Source organism: Notolepis coatsorum (assembly GCF_963971535.1).
Source record: "Notolepis coatsorum genome assembly, chromosome: 7".
NCBI lineage: Eukaryota > Metazoa > Chordata > Actinopteri > Aulopiformes > Paralepididae > Notolepis > Notolepis coatsorum.
The window spans coordinates 131,059,474-131,073,319 of NC_140171.1; the positions used below are offsets into that span (position 1 = coordinate 131,059,474).

Consider the following 13,846-nt stretch of genomic DNA (forward strand, 5'->3'; position numbering starts at 1 on the left):
CAGCCCCACCATTTGGCAGCTGCAAGTTGATTTAAGGGGCTGTTGAGGGGTCAAGGCTCAAACTCGATCTGCACTGTTCCGTGTGGACACAGGACTTGGGGAGATGTGAGATTGAACATAGTATTTTAAGACTGCTCTGCGGAGTAGGGGGTGAGGTGGGAGTGATTCTGTGGACCTTGTACAGGCATTGTTTATTGTTATTACTGTTTAGTTTTGTTACACTGGTCTCATTATCGTTGTGACCTCCTATTGCAGCGACAATGCACGAAGTCGTCACACCTGTCCTCATTCTAATTGCTAGTAAATCGCAAAGAAATTCTCTAACGCCAAGCTCCTTTTTCTCATTAGCATCTGTATTAGCCCCCCCTCTCCCTCTCTCTCTCTTTCTCTCTCTCACTCTCTCTCTCTCTCTCTCTCTCTCTCTCTCTCTCTCTCTCTCTCTCTCTCTCTCTACTCTTCTCTCTCTCTCTCTCTCTCTCTCTCTCTCTCTCTATCCACCTTCCTATCTCTCTCTCTCTCTCTCTCTCTCTCTCTCTCTCTCTCTCTCTCTCTCTCTCTCTCTCTCTCGCTCGCCACCGGTCGATAATAGCCTTAGAGAATAATCAAAAGAACAGTAATAATAAGCTGTTGACAGAGGTTTTGTTGAAGGCGCGGTAAACTAAATCTATGTGTGTGTGTGTGTGTGTGTGTGTGTGTGTGTGTGTGTGTGTGTGTGTGTGTGTGTGTGGTGTTGTGTGTGTGTCAGTGGCGGCCCGTCGATGCTTCGCCACTAGGGGCGCTATACCAAACATTTTGCCAAACATGTACAGTACCACACAACCGACTCATGGCAAGACGTGAGCGATTCGACTCACTGCTCACGGCAATGATCGGCTCTTATGAACGAGTCGCTCAGCTGTTTACTACAACAACACACAACCAGTCAAATAAAGTATAGTCTAATTCACAATCACAACTTGAAACACAATATATAAATAGAAAAGTTAGAACACAAAACTCGCTCCGTCTCAACATGCAGGTCTCTCCCTCTCTCCTTCCTCTCTCTCACACACAGCGCGACGTGGAATCGATTCGTTACACAATCAGACCTATTATATACAAGAATAACTTCAGTATGCGTACAGGCTGTACACATATTTTGCATATTAGTTAAACGAGCCAAGGCTAGCTATTAAACTATCGATATGAATCGAAAATCTGGGACCCTGATGTAAACAAGACAAACGTCTTTCTCTGGTCTGCATCCCCTTAACAATTGTGTGTATTGAGCCGTACTGTATTGTACCCATTCTGCAATCTGTTAATAAAGTTCTCATTCATTCATTCATTCAAACATAGACGATATGAACAAGCCATAATCCACGTATTTTTCAATCCAAAAGAAGAGAGAGAGAGAGAGAGAGAGACGAGAGAGAGAGAGAGAGCGAGAGAGAGAGAGAGAGAGAGAGAGAGAGAGAGAGAGAGAGAGAGAGAGAGAGAGAGAGAGGAGAGAGAGACTCACTGTTTAGTTGACACGTCCAGGGCAGGACTCAGGGCTTGCCTTGATAAAGTGTATAATCCACTGTTGATGTATTCCAGACCACTGTCCACTGTGTCCAGACTGCATCCGCCATATAGCTTGTTAGCCAAGTGTTAGCTTGTTAGCAGAAGCACCACACAACACAAGTACTTCATTCCTTTGTCCATTTCCGCTCGAACAGACTGCAACTACCTGGCGTTCTATCGCCATGCTCTAAGACGAACTCTAACCTTAACCAACTTTGAAAGAGTGCCTAAGCTTAACAGTCTAAAGAACTTGCAGTCACGGCACGCTCTAAGACAAACAGCTGCCTGCATCACCAACCTAGGAATAAGCTAGAATTGGAATAAGCTAGAATTGGAACATTAGAAATTGGATTCGGCCAATCAGAGATCGTCTGTGAAATTCTGCTACGGAAAAAAATACTGGCGTCGGCCAATCAAAATCGAAATGCGGCTACAGAAATTCTTGACGCTACTGGCTAGACCGCTTCAAATCGCGCCCGGATTCCAACATAATAGTCATATTTCAACGCACAACGCGTTATGCACTGATTGGCTGTGACGGATACAGCGATCAACTGTGACGCGCACTCAGAGCGCTATCGCGTCTAGCCCGGGCGAGAAATACGAAAAAATAAAAAAAATAAAAAAAACGTCACTTCCTGCTCAGGAAAACAAGTGTTTTTTATTTTAGATAATAACGTTATATTGTGCATTGGAAATACAAACATACTTAAATGAGTAAATATTATTCATTTTAAACATGTTTATATTATTTATAGGGCTATAAAACAAAAAACAAAAAGATACTTTTTCTTGTTCTACTCTCATATAACCTCATGTGTGTGTGTGTGTGTGTGTGTGTGTGTGTGTGTGTGTGTGTGTGTGTGTGTGTGTGTGTGTGTGTTTGGAGAAGACGCTGCTATCTGTACCCATGAGCTGTGTGTAGATTGTCAGGTTCATCATCCATGTGAGTCAGTAACTTGGTTGCCACTGTGGCACGATTGTATCGGAATAATCCCACAATGTACAAGTGCACAGTTAATATTTGTGTCCTTATATTTGGGACCTGGGCTTGAACTATGACCTCTGCCAGTGGGTCTTGGACTTCCTGACGGGCAGACCCCAGGTGGTAAGAGCCGGCAACTGCACCTCCTCATCCATCACGCTCAACATAGGGGCCCCCCAGGGCTGTGTTCTGAGCCCCCTCCTCTACTCCCTGTACACACATGACTGCGTAGCACAGCGGAACAACAACACCATCATCAAATTTGCTGATGACACAGTAGTGGTGGGCCTGATCTCTGCCAACGACGAAAGGGCCTACCTGGAAGAGGTAGAGAACCTGTCACAGTGGTGTCAGGAGAACTGCCTCTCCCTGAACGTCAGCAAAACAAAAGAGATGATTGTGGACTTCAGGAGGTCGGGGGTCAAGCACTACAGCCCCCTCAGCATCGACGGGGCACCGGTTGAGAGAGTGAACAGTTTCAAGTACCTCGGAGCCCACATATCCGAGGACTTGACATGGACCACACACATGACAGTGTTGTGAAGAAGGCACGACAACGCCTCTACTTCCTCAGGCGCCTAAGGAAGTTCCAAGTCAGTCAGAGATCCTTAGGAACTTCTACTCATGTACAATAGAGAGCATCCTGACCGGCAACATCACCTCCTGGTTTGGAATAGCACTGCACAAGACCGTAGCAGACTACAAAGAGTGACACATTCAGCCGAACGCACAATTGGAGGGGGGCTTCCCACCCTCCAGAACATTTACAACAAGCGGTGCAAGGGGAAGGCTAAGAGAATTATTAAGGACTCGAGCCACCCGAACAACTGCCTCTTTGAACTGCTGCGGTCAGGCAAGCGATACCGGAGTCTTAAGGCGAGCACAGAAAGACTCAGAAGAAGCTTCTATCCCCAGGCCATCAGGCTGCTAAACGAACAATAAACACTATGCAACAACCATCAAATGCACACAGCACACACACCCACACGCACACACTCACTCAAACAAACAACACACTGCAGCACCCACTCTCCACACTTTAGATCACACAAACACACTTTACACTTTATATTTATTGATAAAGGATTTGCACTACAACTCGTACACCTACTGTGAATTGTACCTAAATTGCACCTCGTCCCATTTCTGCCTTGCACTATATAGTATTGTATATTAGTACACTGCACAGTATTGTATATTGTATGGTAACTACGTCTATTCTGCATCGAACATTGTACATATGTCTAAACTGACACTGTGACCTCATTTTTTTACTTCTAATTTTACTATGTTATTTTATTTCATACTTATCTTGTCTTGCACAGTCTCTGGAGCGTAACAGTAAGAAGCATTTTGTATAAAAGTATTCTGTACTTCTGTATGACAAATATTAAGAAACTTGAACTTGAAACTTGAACTTTAAACTTTGTCTTTATGTGGACATAAATAAAATATTCTAAATGTGTGTGTGTGTGTGTGTGTGTGTGTGTGTGTGTGTGTGTGTGTGTGTGTGTGTGTGTGTGTGTGTGTGTGTGTGTGTGTGTGTGTGTGTGTGTGTGTGTGTGCGTGCGTGCGCGTGTGTGTTTAAAAATGTTGTTACTGAGGTTGTGTGGATTAACAAGCAGAGTGAGTTACGGTCAGACAGCTCATCAGAGACATGAACACCTTATAATCAGCCATGATGGAGCTATAAACACAGACCATAAAGCATCCAGCCAGGGGACCCCACACACACACACGCACACGCATGCACGCACGCACGCACACACGCACACACGCATGCACGCACACACACACACACACACACACACACACACACACACACACACACACACACACACACACACACACACACACACACACACACACTTACACACACACAATCTTCATCTACTAACTTGTGTTTCTTGAGGGACAGACCCATATGTTGCTTCATCTGCTGCAGACCGTGGTAGTCAGTGTAGATGAGGTCAAAGGGCAGAGGGCCGGTCAGCGGACAGCTTCCTCTTCCGGGGGGCACGCCCAGGAACCTGCATCAGACACACATGAACACACGTGATGCTTGTGCTAGCGATCGAAAAATTACACCGCAAAGACCACACTAACCCTTTCACCGCGACAATCCAGAAGGTTAACCATTTTCACTGCCGCACGACAAAGGGTTAACCCTTTCACTACCACACTACAGAAGGTTAACCCTTTCACTACCACACTACAGACGGTTAAGGGTTCAACTAATTTACCAGATGGAGGCGTAACTGATTCATTTGCTGGCCCACGATCTTTGCTCAGACACATCTTTGCTCAGACACATCTTTGCTCAGACACTTCTTGCTCAGACACATCTTTGCTCAGACACATCTTTGCTCAGACACATCTTTGCTCAGACACATCTTTGCTCAGACACATCTTTGCTCAGACACATTGGCAGTGGAAGGTGCTAAGTATACGTCAAAATGACTACATTTATTTAACATATTCTCTTTTTAACTAGAATGGGCAGGTAATTTGAATTCCTGATACCTTGATTGTCTCTCTTGATCAGCTTCCCACTCTCTCTCTCTCTCTCTCTCACCAGGTAAAGGAGTAACCAGAACTCCCCCCCCCCCCCCCCATGTCAAGGACTAACGTGACAACGAGCGAACATGTATTTAATTTTTTTTTTTTATATAAATAATTTTTATTTATTGTTGGGCTTTCTGTATTTTTCACCCATCCCAATTTAGTCGTTATGCAAATTCCCTTCCTGGTCGTTGCCCACTGTCGGCCTGGGGAGGGTGTAGAACTACCACATGTCTCCTCCGATACATGTGGCGTCGCCAGCCGCTTCTTTTCACCTGACAGCGAGGAGTTTCACTGGGGGAACGTAACGCGTGCGGAGGTTCACGCTATCTCCCCCAGATCCCCTCCCTGCTGAACAGGCGCCCCGACCGACCAGTAGGAGTCGCAGTTTACAACGACCAGGACACATACCCCACCGGCTTCCCACCCGCTAACGCTGCCAATTGTGTAGTAGGGACGACTGACCAAGCCGGAGGCACCGCTGACAGCTGGATTAGACTCCCAGAGTCTCTGCGGTGGTAGCGAGTGCTTAGTCCACTGCTCTACCAGTCGCCCCACGAACATGGGTTTTTCATTGTAATTGTGTTTTGTGGCTGTAAAAAGGTTTGCTATTAGTTATGTTTATAAACATACCGGACAACACTGGAGTAGAGCAGATAGCCAGTATATCTACAGTGGGTTAAGAAAGTTCCAAATACTTTATTCCCATAAAGTACAAATCAAACTCTTCAAGAATGTATGTTAATGCCATCCACATTGATATGGTCCAAAAGAAAATCCAGATTGGGCTTTAATATCATTTAACCTTCTAATTGGACAGCCACTGTGGCGACAGGTGGTTCTTCTGACCCGACCTCCACACACATTATCATAACGATGTCAATAACAACATTTATTTATTTTAATTTCAATGATGAGCCAATAGGAGAGGAGAGATTGCGAGGGAACCGCGAGACATTAGACGTAATGAGACTGAAGGTCCCTGGCAAGGATGAAACATAACCACACCGGATGAAAAGGACCTGGGTATGTAATGGCCTCGGTGAACCACGTCCCAGAGGAACAAAAACAGCAACAGATGGTACAAGGAATAAATGGAACGAGTCGATGAAAGAGAGAGCGAGAGAAATGGAGAGAAATAGAGAGAGAGAGATGTAGAGATAGTGGTGAAGGTTCTTCAATTGTGTCACGGTGAGTATGTGTGGTTGTGTGTACAGTAAGTGTGTGTGTGGTTGTGTGTACAGTATGTGTGTGTGGTTGTGCGTGTTTGTGCACGTGCAAGTGCTCACTTGGCAATGAAACCTTAGATCGCAGCCAGTCTGAGCCTTTTAAGCTAAACATAGAGAGAGACAACCTACAGCAACCAACCCCCCCCCCCCCTCCTTGAGTTCCCCTATGTCTCTCTCTTCTCCCCTCTCTCTCTCTCTCTCTCTTCTCCCCTCTCTCTTCTCCCCTCTCTTTCTCTCCTCTCTCTCTCTCTCTCTCTCTCTCTCTCTCTCTCTCTCTCCTCTCTCTCTCTCTCCTCTCTCTATTCTCCCCTCTCTCTCTCTCTTCTCCTCTCTCTTCTCCCCTCTCTCGCATCCCCTCTCTCTCTCTCTTCTCCTCTCTCTCTTCTACCCTCTCTCTCTCTCTCTTCTCCTCTCTCTCTTCTCCCCTCTCCTCCCCTCTCTCTCTCTCTCTCTCTCTCTCTCCTCTCTCACTCTCTCTCTCTCTCTCTTCTCCTCTCTCTCTCTCCCCTCTCTCTTCTCCTCTCTCTTCTCCTCTCTCTCTTCTCCCCTCTCTCTCTCTTCTCCTCTCTCTTCTCCTCTCTCTCTTCTCCCCTCTCTCTCCCCCCCCTCTCTCTCTCTCTATCTATCTCTCTCTCTTCCCTCTCTCTCTCTCTCTTCTCCTCTCTCTCCTCCCTCCCCCCCTCTCTCTCTCTCTCTCTCTCTCTCTCTCTCTCTCTCTCTCTCTCTCTCTCTCTCTCTCTCTCTCTTCTCCTCTCTCTTCTCCCCTCTCTCTCTCTCTCTTATCCTCTCTCTTCTCCCCTCTCTCTCTCTTCTCTCTCTCTCTCTTCTCCTCTCTCTCTCTTCTGCAGTATTACAAAATACATTTCCTCTGAACACACACATGCATGTATACACACACACACACACACACACACACACACACACACACACACACACACACACACACACACACACACACACACACACACACACACACACACACACACAACACACACACACACACACACACACACACACACACACACACACAGTGAGTGGCCTGGTATAGCTTTTACTTTGGTCCTCTTGTGACGGATGAGGCTAATGGAGAGGGTGATGCAAGGTGTGAATTTCATCTCACTCTGCTCACTTTACTGTACTCAGTCTTTTGGACTGAGCTGTATACGGTACTCATCCAAAGGATCATGCGACAGTGGAGCAGGCGAGCAGTTTACAGCAGAACACGGTGTAAAGCGTTGGGATGAGTGGTCAAGGCCGGTGTCGGAAAGTGGTATTGTTGTCCAGCAGGGGGCACTCTGTCCTCTGGACTAGTCAGTAACAATGCCCCTGTTATGGTGACAGGGACACCGTACAGCTGCGAGTGCCGTCCTTCGGATGAGACTCTAAACCGAGGTCCTGACTGAATGAATTAGGTCGTTAAAGAACCCAGGGCGCCTATCACAAAGAGTAGGGGGTTCCCCGACGTTCCTGACCAAATTCCCAATCAGGTCTCTGACATCAAGGCCACCTATTCATCCCTTCCCCTTAATTGGCTGATATCAATCCCTGTCTCCTGAGCCGTTCAGCCATTGTGTAGTGTGATGTGTGCCGGGTGCCAGTGTATGGCAGCCATTGAGCCTGCATAGCCCAAGGTTAGGTGCTACCAGTGGTGGTGAAGGAGGTTAATTATACCCTACATTGTGGGGAGCACTTTGAGTGTCTAGAAAAGCGCTATATAACTGTAATAAATTATTATTATTATTATGAAAAGGTGTGAAGAGCAACAGATGGATGGTGTGTGAAGAGAAAAAGGAGACTCGCTACAACCAGGACTTTCCAACACACATAGAGACGCAATGAGCAGGTGTGTATATTCAGTCATTCTCTTTTATTTTTATCTACTTTTTTCTCCCGTTTTTCTATTTTTCTCCCATCCCAATTTCGTATTGTCCAATTCTACCCTCCAATACAGCCTACTCCTGAACATTGGTAAAACCAAAGAGCTGATCGTGGATTTTAGGAGAATACAGCAGGGGACACACACGCTCCTGTGGATAAACAGGGCCATCGTGGACAGGGTGAGCAGCAGTTTCAAGTACCTGGGAGTCCACATCACAGAGGACCTGACATGGACAACACACATAGACTCTGTGGTGAAAAAGGCGAAACAGCACCTCTATCACCTGAGACAGTTAAGGAAGTTCAGAGTATTGGGGAAGATACTCCACTCCTTCTATTCCGGGGCTGTAGAGAGTATTCTGACTGGAAACATCACTGCCTGGTTTGGAAACAGCACGACACAAGACAGGAAGGCACTCCAGAGGGTGGGGTGCTAGGCAGAACGTATACTACGGGTATTGGAATACCACCCCTGCAGGACTTATATAACAGGACGTGCAAATCCAGAGCCTGCAGAATAATGAAAGACCCCCACCACCCCAACACCAGCCTGTTCAAGCTGCTGCGGTCAGGCAAGCGCCTACGTACACACGCTAAGAGAACAGAGAGACTCTGGCTCAGCTTCTTCCCCCAGGCCATCAGAACACTGAACACTGTGAGCCATGTTAACAGCGTCTGCCTCCCGGCTGATCCCGATATTCACCTGCTCTCTCAAATATAGTCTGGGTTGCTGGGTTTCTCCTTCCCAGGTGAACTGTACTGTTATGTCTGTCAGGCCTCTCCTTTTTGGATGAGCTGACTTGGTGTCCAAGGGGTCTCTCCTTCCTGTGTGAACTGACATGCTGGATCTATCAGAGCTCTCCTGTACCTGTCGAGCAGACACTGACTAGATGCTAGATCCCACCCCAGCCACTCCCAGTAGTTAAATACGTAGATGCAGCTTGTGTGTGTGAATGTGTGTGTGCATGTGTGTATAGGGGGGGGGGGGGCATAGGGGGGTGGGTTACTGGGAGGGCTCAGTTTGTTTATTGTAATTTCATTTATAATTTATTTATTAGTGTATCTGTATTACGTACCCAATATGTGAGTTACATTTATTCAAAGTCACGCCTGTTCATAAATTTTTTTATTTAATTTCTTTTCTTTTAGCATTTTTGTAATAAGCCTTGGTCCTCTATACAGAATACTTCATGCTTGTTAGTGTTGCTTTATATTTTTGTAATTTTTATTATATATTTTTTCTGATTCGTATTTCAATGTCAATCTTTTCATTTCAATGTCTTTTTGTCGTTTGTTGTTTGTGTAAAAAGGGAAAAAACCAATACAAATATATTTAAAAAAAAAAGAACACTGAACACTGAACTCTCCACTCACAAGTATGAGCACACACACACACGAGCAGTGATGCCACAGATTACTTAATCTGATTACTGATTACTGATTACTCCTTTAAAAAGTAATCTAAGTTACTTTACTGATTACTTGATTATCAGAGTAACTTAGTTACTTTGAAAGTAACTAGGTTACGAAGTCGTCGTCGTTCCCCCAACAGTTTTTTTTTAAACGCTTTATTGAAAGTGCATAAATTGTTTTTAACTTGTTTCTCTGCACATAACGTAAATTGTTAAACTAGTGCTTCAGCTTCTGTACCATCAAGTATGGTAAAGCAACAGTCTATGATGCTCACAGCATTAGAGCAGCCAGCCAGTGGTTTTACAAAACCAGTGTATCACATCTAACAAATGCAGGCTGAACTATTCAATTATATCAACTGTAACTATTAAATTGTTTTTATAAATGTCTCTCTATAAACATACAATCAGTCTCTCTTTAACATGTAAATTAACTGTAAATCTGGCAAATAAGAGCTTTTGCTCTGCCACCGTCAACCCTCCTGTACCTAGTCGAAGCGTCGGCTAGTGTTGTGATTCCAGATGCTTTCAATGCAATTGGATGTGCTTTTTTTAGCGGTAGACAGTATTTTGTTTCCTCTGCCGTGAAGTAGTGACTGAGGCTACGTTTAGACGAGCGTTTTGGGGTGGAATTCTGAACAGAAACCGCAAAAGTCATCTTGCGGTTTCACTTTTAATTTTGCCAAGCGTTTTGGGGTGGAATTCTCCGACGACGGAGCCCTGCTGTCACACGATTGGCGCATATGTCACATGACGTGCTGTGAAGACCCGCCCTACTCTGCCTCTGATTCGCAGACTGTGGATGGGGAATGTGATTGGACAAAAGCAGAGTCACTCACAGACAGAGGGACCAGTCACGCCGCGGGACACATTCTTGTATTTAACCCTTTCACTGCCACACCACGTCACTCCCAAAAGAAAAACAGCTCAAAATGTATTTTTGACTGTCGAAAACGAAATAAAATACTGCATTCCGCCTGCATTATGAATTTATGATGAGATAGTAACGAAATAGTAATGCACAGCCACTTGGACAAGTAACTGCAATCAGATTACTGGCTTTTAAAGATTAACGCGTTAGATTACTATTTTCGGGGAAAAGTAATCAGATTACAATAACGCGTTACTTAGTAACGCGTTACTGGCATCACTGCACACGAGCACACACACACGCACACGCACGCACGCACGCACGCACGCACGCACACACACACACACACACACACACACACACACACACACACACACACACACACACACACACACACACACACACACACAGCCAGCTACATCCATTCACACAATTACTGTACGGTACAGTATATTACACAAGTAGGAAAGGAACAACCATGTCTTCAGCTGGAACATATTCTCACACAGCAGATGAGCGAAATACATGACAGATACAAACATGTTCGAGATTATTACTTTAATTAAGCTAAGCAGGGGATGACAGTGGCTCAGAAGGTAGAGTGGTCGTCACGTAATCAGAAAGTTCCTGGTTCGATTCCAGCTCCTCCTGGCAGCATGTTGAAATGCCTCCGCCATTGGTGTGTGAATGTGTGAGTGAATGGGTGTAAAGTGCTTTGGATATAACCATTCCGTTAATGGGGGCTACATATAGTCTTCAAAGCCTATACACATTATTGCTGGTTTGAGGTATCTGCACTTTGCAGAGAGTGAGGCCCACCTCAAGAGTCCATTAGCAGACCCTCTCCATCTAGCAGCTATGGATGGTCAAGAGCTCTAAATAAAAGAAGGGGCTTGTTTTTCACGTGGCAGACACGACAAAGATTTAAAAGCACTATTCATGCCAGGCCAGCTAGGGAAAGAATATTTTAGCCTTATTTGGACCTGTACTACATAAGACTTCAGGCTATGGAACCGCTGTGTTTTCCAGCTTATGCTGGAATATTGGAATATGGAATCGTGCAACCACTACAGAAAAATGTGAGTACACAAGTTCAAGTTCAACTCAAGTTCAGACCTCTGTTACTATATTTCATTAGCACTAAAAGTGATTTACCTTTTTTTGCATTAGTAACTTGAGAATGTTATCTTTCAAAAGATACAAGGCTCATGCATGTGCTGTAAGTATAAAGTATAAAGCTTTGCAAAAAAAGTATGCAGTCCTCAAGTTCAAGTAAAACAATTGCCACTTTCCTGGGGGTTGTTTGAAAACCCCCAAATAGTTAACGTGGGTCTCTGTTTGATGGTTTGTATGATCACATTTGAACCTCTATAACCATTATGTCCAACTCCCTGCAGCAGTAATCTTACAAAAATGACACACCTGTAAATAATGGGATAATATAATGTATCTAACATTACCCACTGAGTCACCTCACCTCACAGCATGAAACCCAGACACTGATGGATTTGAAAATCAATAAACATGTCCCTACAGTATATCATATCATAGTCCCTGTATATATCATATATCATATTCATAAGTTAGATAAATTATTCAGATAAGCGCACACTGGCTTGTGAATGATGTAGGTTTTCACTATGTGGTGGTATCAAAATGTCCCCACAAGAATAACCGCAACAAGTTATCAGTTTTTAGCACTGTTTTGTGTGTGTGTGTGTGTTTGTGTGATTGTGCATGCATGTGTATTTATGTGTTTGTCTGTGAGTGTGTGTGTGTGTGTGTGTGTGTGTGTGTGTGTGTGTGTGTGTGTGTGTGTGTGTGTGTGTGTGTGTGTGTGTGTGTGTGTGTGTGTGTGTGTGTGTGTGTGTGTGTGTGTGTGTGGGTGTGTGTGTGTGTGTGTGTGTGTGTGTGTGTGTGTGTGTGTGTGTGTGTGTGATTGTGCGGGGGCAACAGGGAGGTAGAGCAGTCGTCTGGCAATCCGGAGGTTCCCGCTCCTCCCGGGCAGCGTATCGATGTGTCCCTGAGCGAGACACTTAACCCCTAATTGCTCTTGATGAGCAGGTTGGCAACTTGCATGGTTGCCTCTGCCATCGGTGTGTGAATGTGTCATGGTTTTTGCTTTATTTCTCCTTTCTGTGAGGGACAGCTGTCAATCTCTGGTCTCTGTGGTTAATTGCCTCATGGGTCGGCAGCAGGGGCGTTTTTAGGGTTAGAAAACATTGGGGGCTTCAGGCCGGGGGGGGGGGGGGGGGGTGCTGCTGCGTTAAAGTGCACATCTTCAATATCTATCTGTACTATTTAAAAGCACAGTGCAGGACACACTCAAAGGTTATTATCATATGTAATGGCATTTGGATTGAGGAACATACTACCAGCCAAAGGAGGAAGCAGAAAAGGATGGATTAGTATGTAGTTGAGTCATCTTGTGGCACAAGCTCAGACCTCAGCTCAGGAGATCAGCTGAGACAGAGACTGTTCTATCCAGTCGTCGACAGAATGCTGCAAAAGCTTGAGAGCAGGTTCTCATGAGTTGGATAACAACTTATGAGAGGCATACAGGCATGTTATCCAGCCTCAGACCAGTTTCTCTCAGTGGAATTGCTGCAACCCCTCGCCACACATTACAATATCCAACTATTGCCAGAGGAGATCACAGTTGCAAAGTGTTTTCTGGTCAGGACAGGCAGAGATGCAGTCCCTACTATCCAAAGTGTCTTTTACCTCCTGGATGATAATAATAATAATAATAATAATAATAATAATAATAATAATAATAATAATAATAATAATAATAATAATAATAATAATAATAATAATAATAATAATAATAATAATAATAATAATAATACATTTGATTTATAAGGTGCCTTTCAGGACACTAAAAAAAAATCTGTGAATGAAAAAATTATAGGATCAAATGAAAACTACTTACTAAAAATGGATGTTTAAAAGTACTAAAAACCAACAAAAAATACCAAACACTAACAAACATTCAGCGCAGACAATGGGGATGCTGACATAAAAAAAAAAAGTAAAAAGTAAAAAAAAAAAAAAAAAAAAAAAATTAAGGTCCGGGGCTAGGAGAAAAACATCCGGGGCTGAAGCCCCGGAAGCCCAGGGCTAACGACGCCACTGGTCGGCAGGTGTGTGGGCTTGATTGCACCTGATTCAGTGCAGCTGTGCCTATGGAAAAGCTGAGTCTATGCCCGGAGCCCTATTTTCTGAAAATCCGCGTAAAATACATACCTAAGTAAATGGAATATTGCTCCACCCCTACGAGGCAATTTGCATATTCTTGGTATCTAGGGACATCTATTGACCTCAGTGAATGTATTCCCAGTGTCCGAAATATTGTGGCTAT

General features: G+C 44.6%; 1 protein-coding gene across 1 annotated transcript in view; it reads right to left on the reverse strand.

Annotated features, from left to right (window-relative positions):
- Positions 1–13,846, reverse strand: part of LOC311232149 (alpha-1,6-mannosylglycoprotein 6-beta-N-acetylglucosaminyltransferase B-like) — a gene marked incomplete at both ends in the record, with an annotated part of 487,590 nt that overhangs the window by 141,711 nt on the left and 332,033 nt on the right. Inside the window, one exon of the mRNA XM_084318847.1 lies at positions 4,429–4,560. Within this exon, the coding sequence (XP_084174973.1) occupies positions 4,429–4,560 (132 nt within the window). The remainder of the gene's footprint in view (positions 1–4,428; positions 4,561–13,846) is intronic.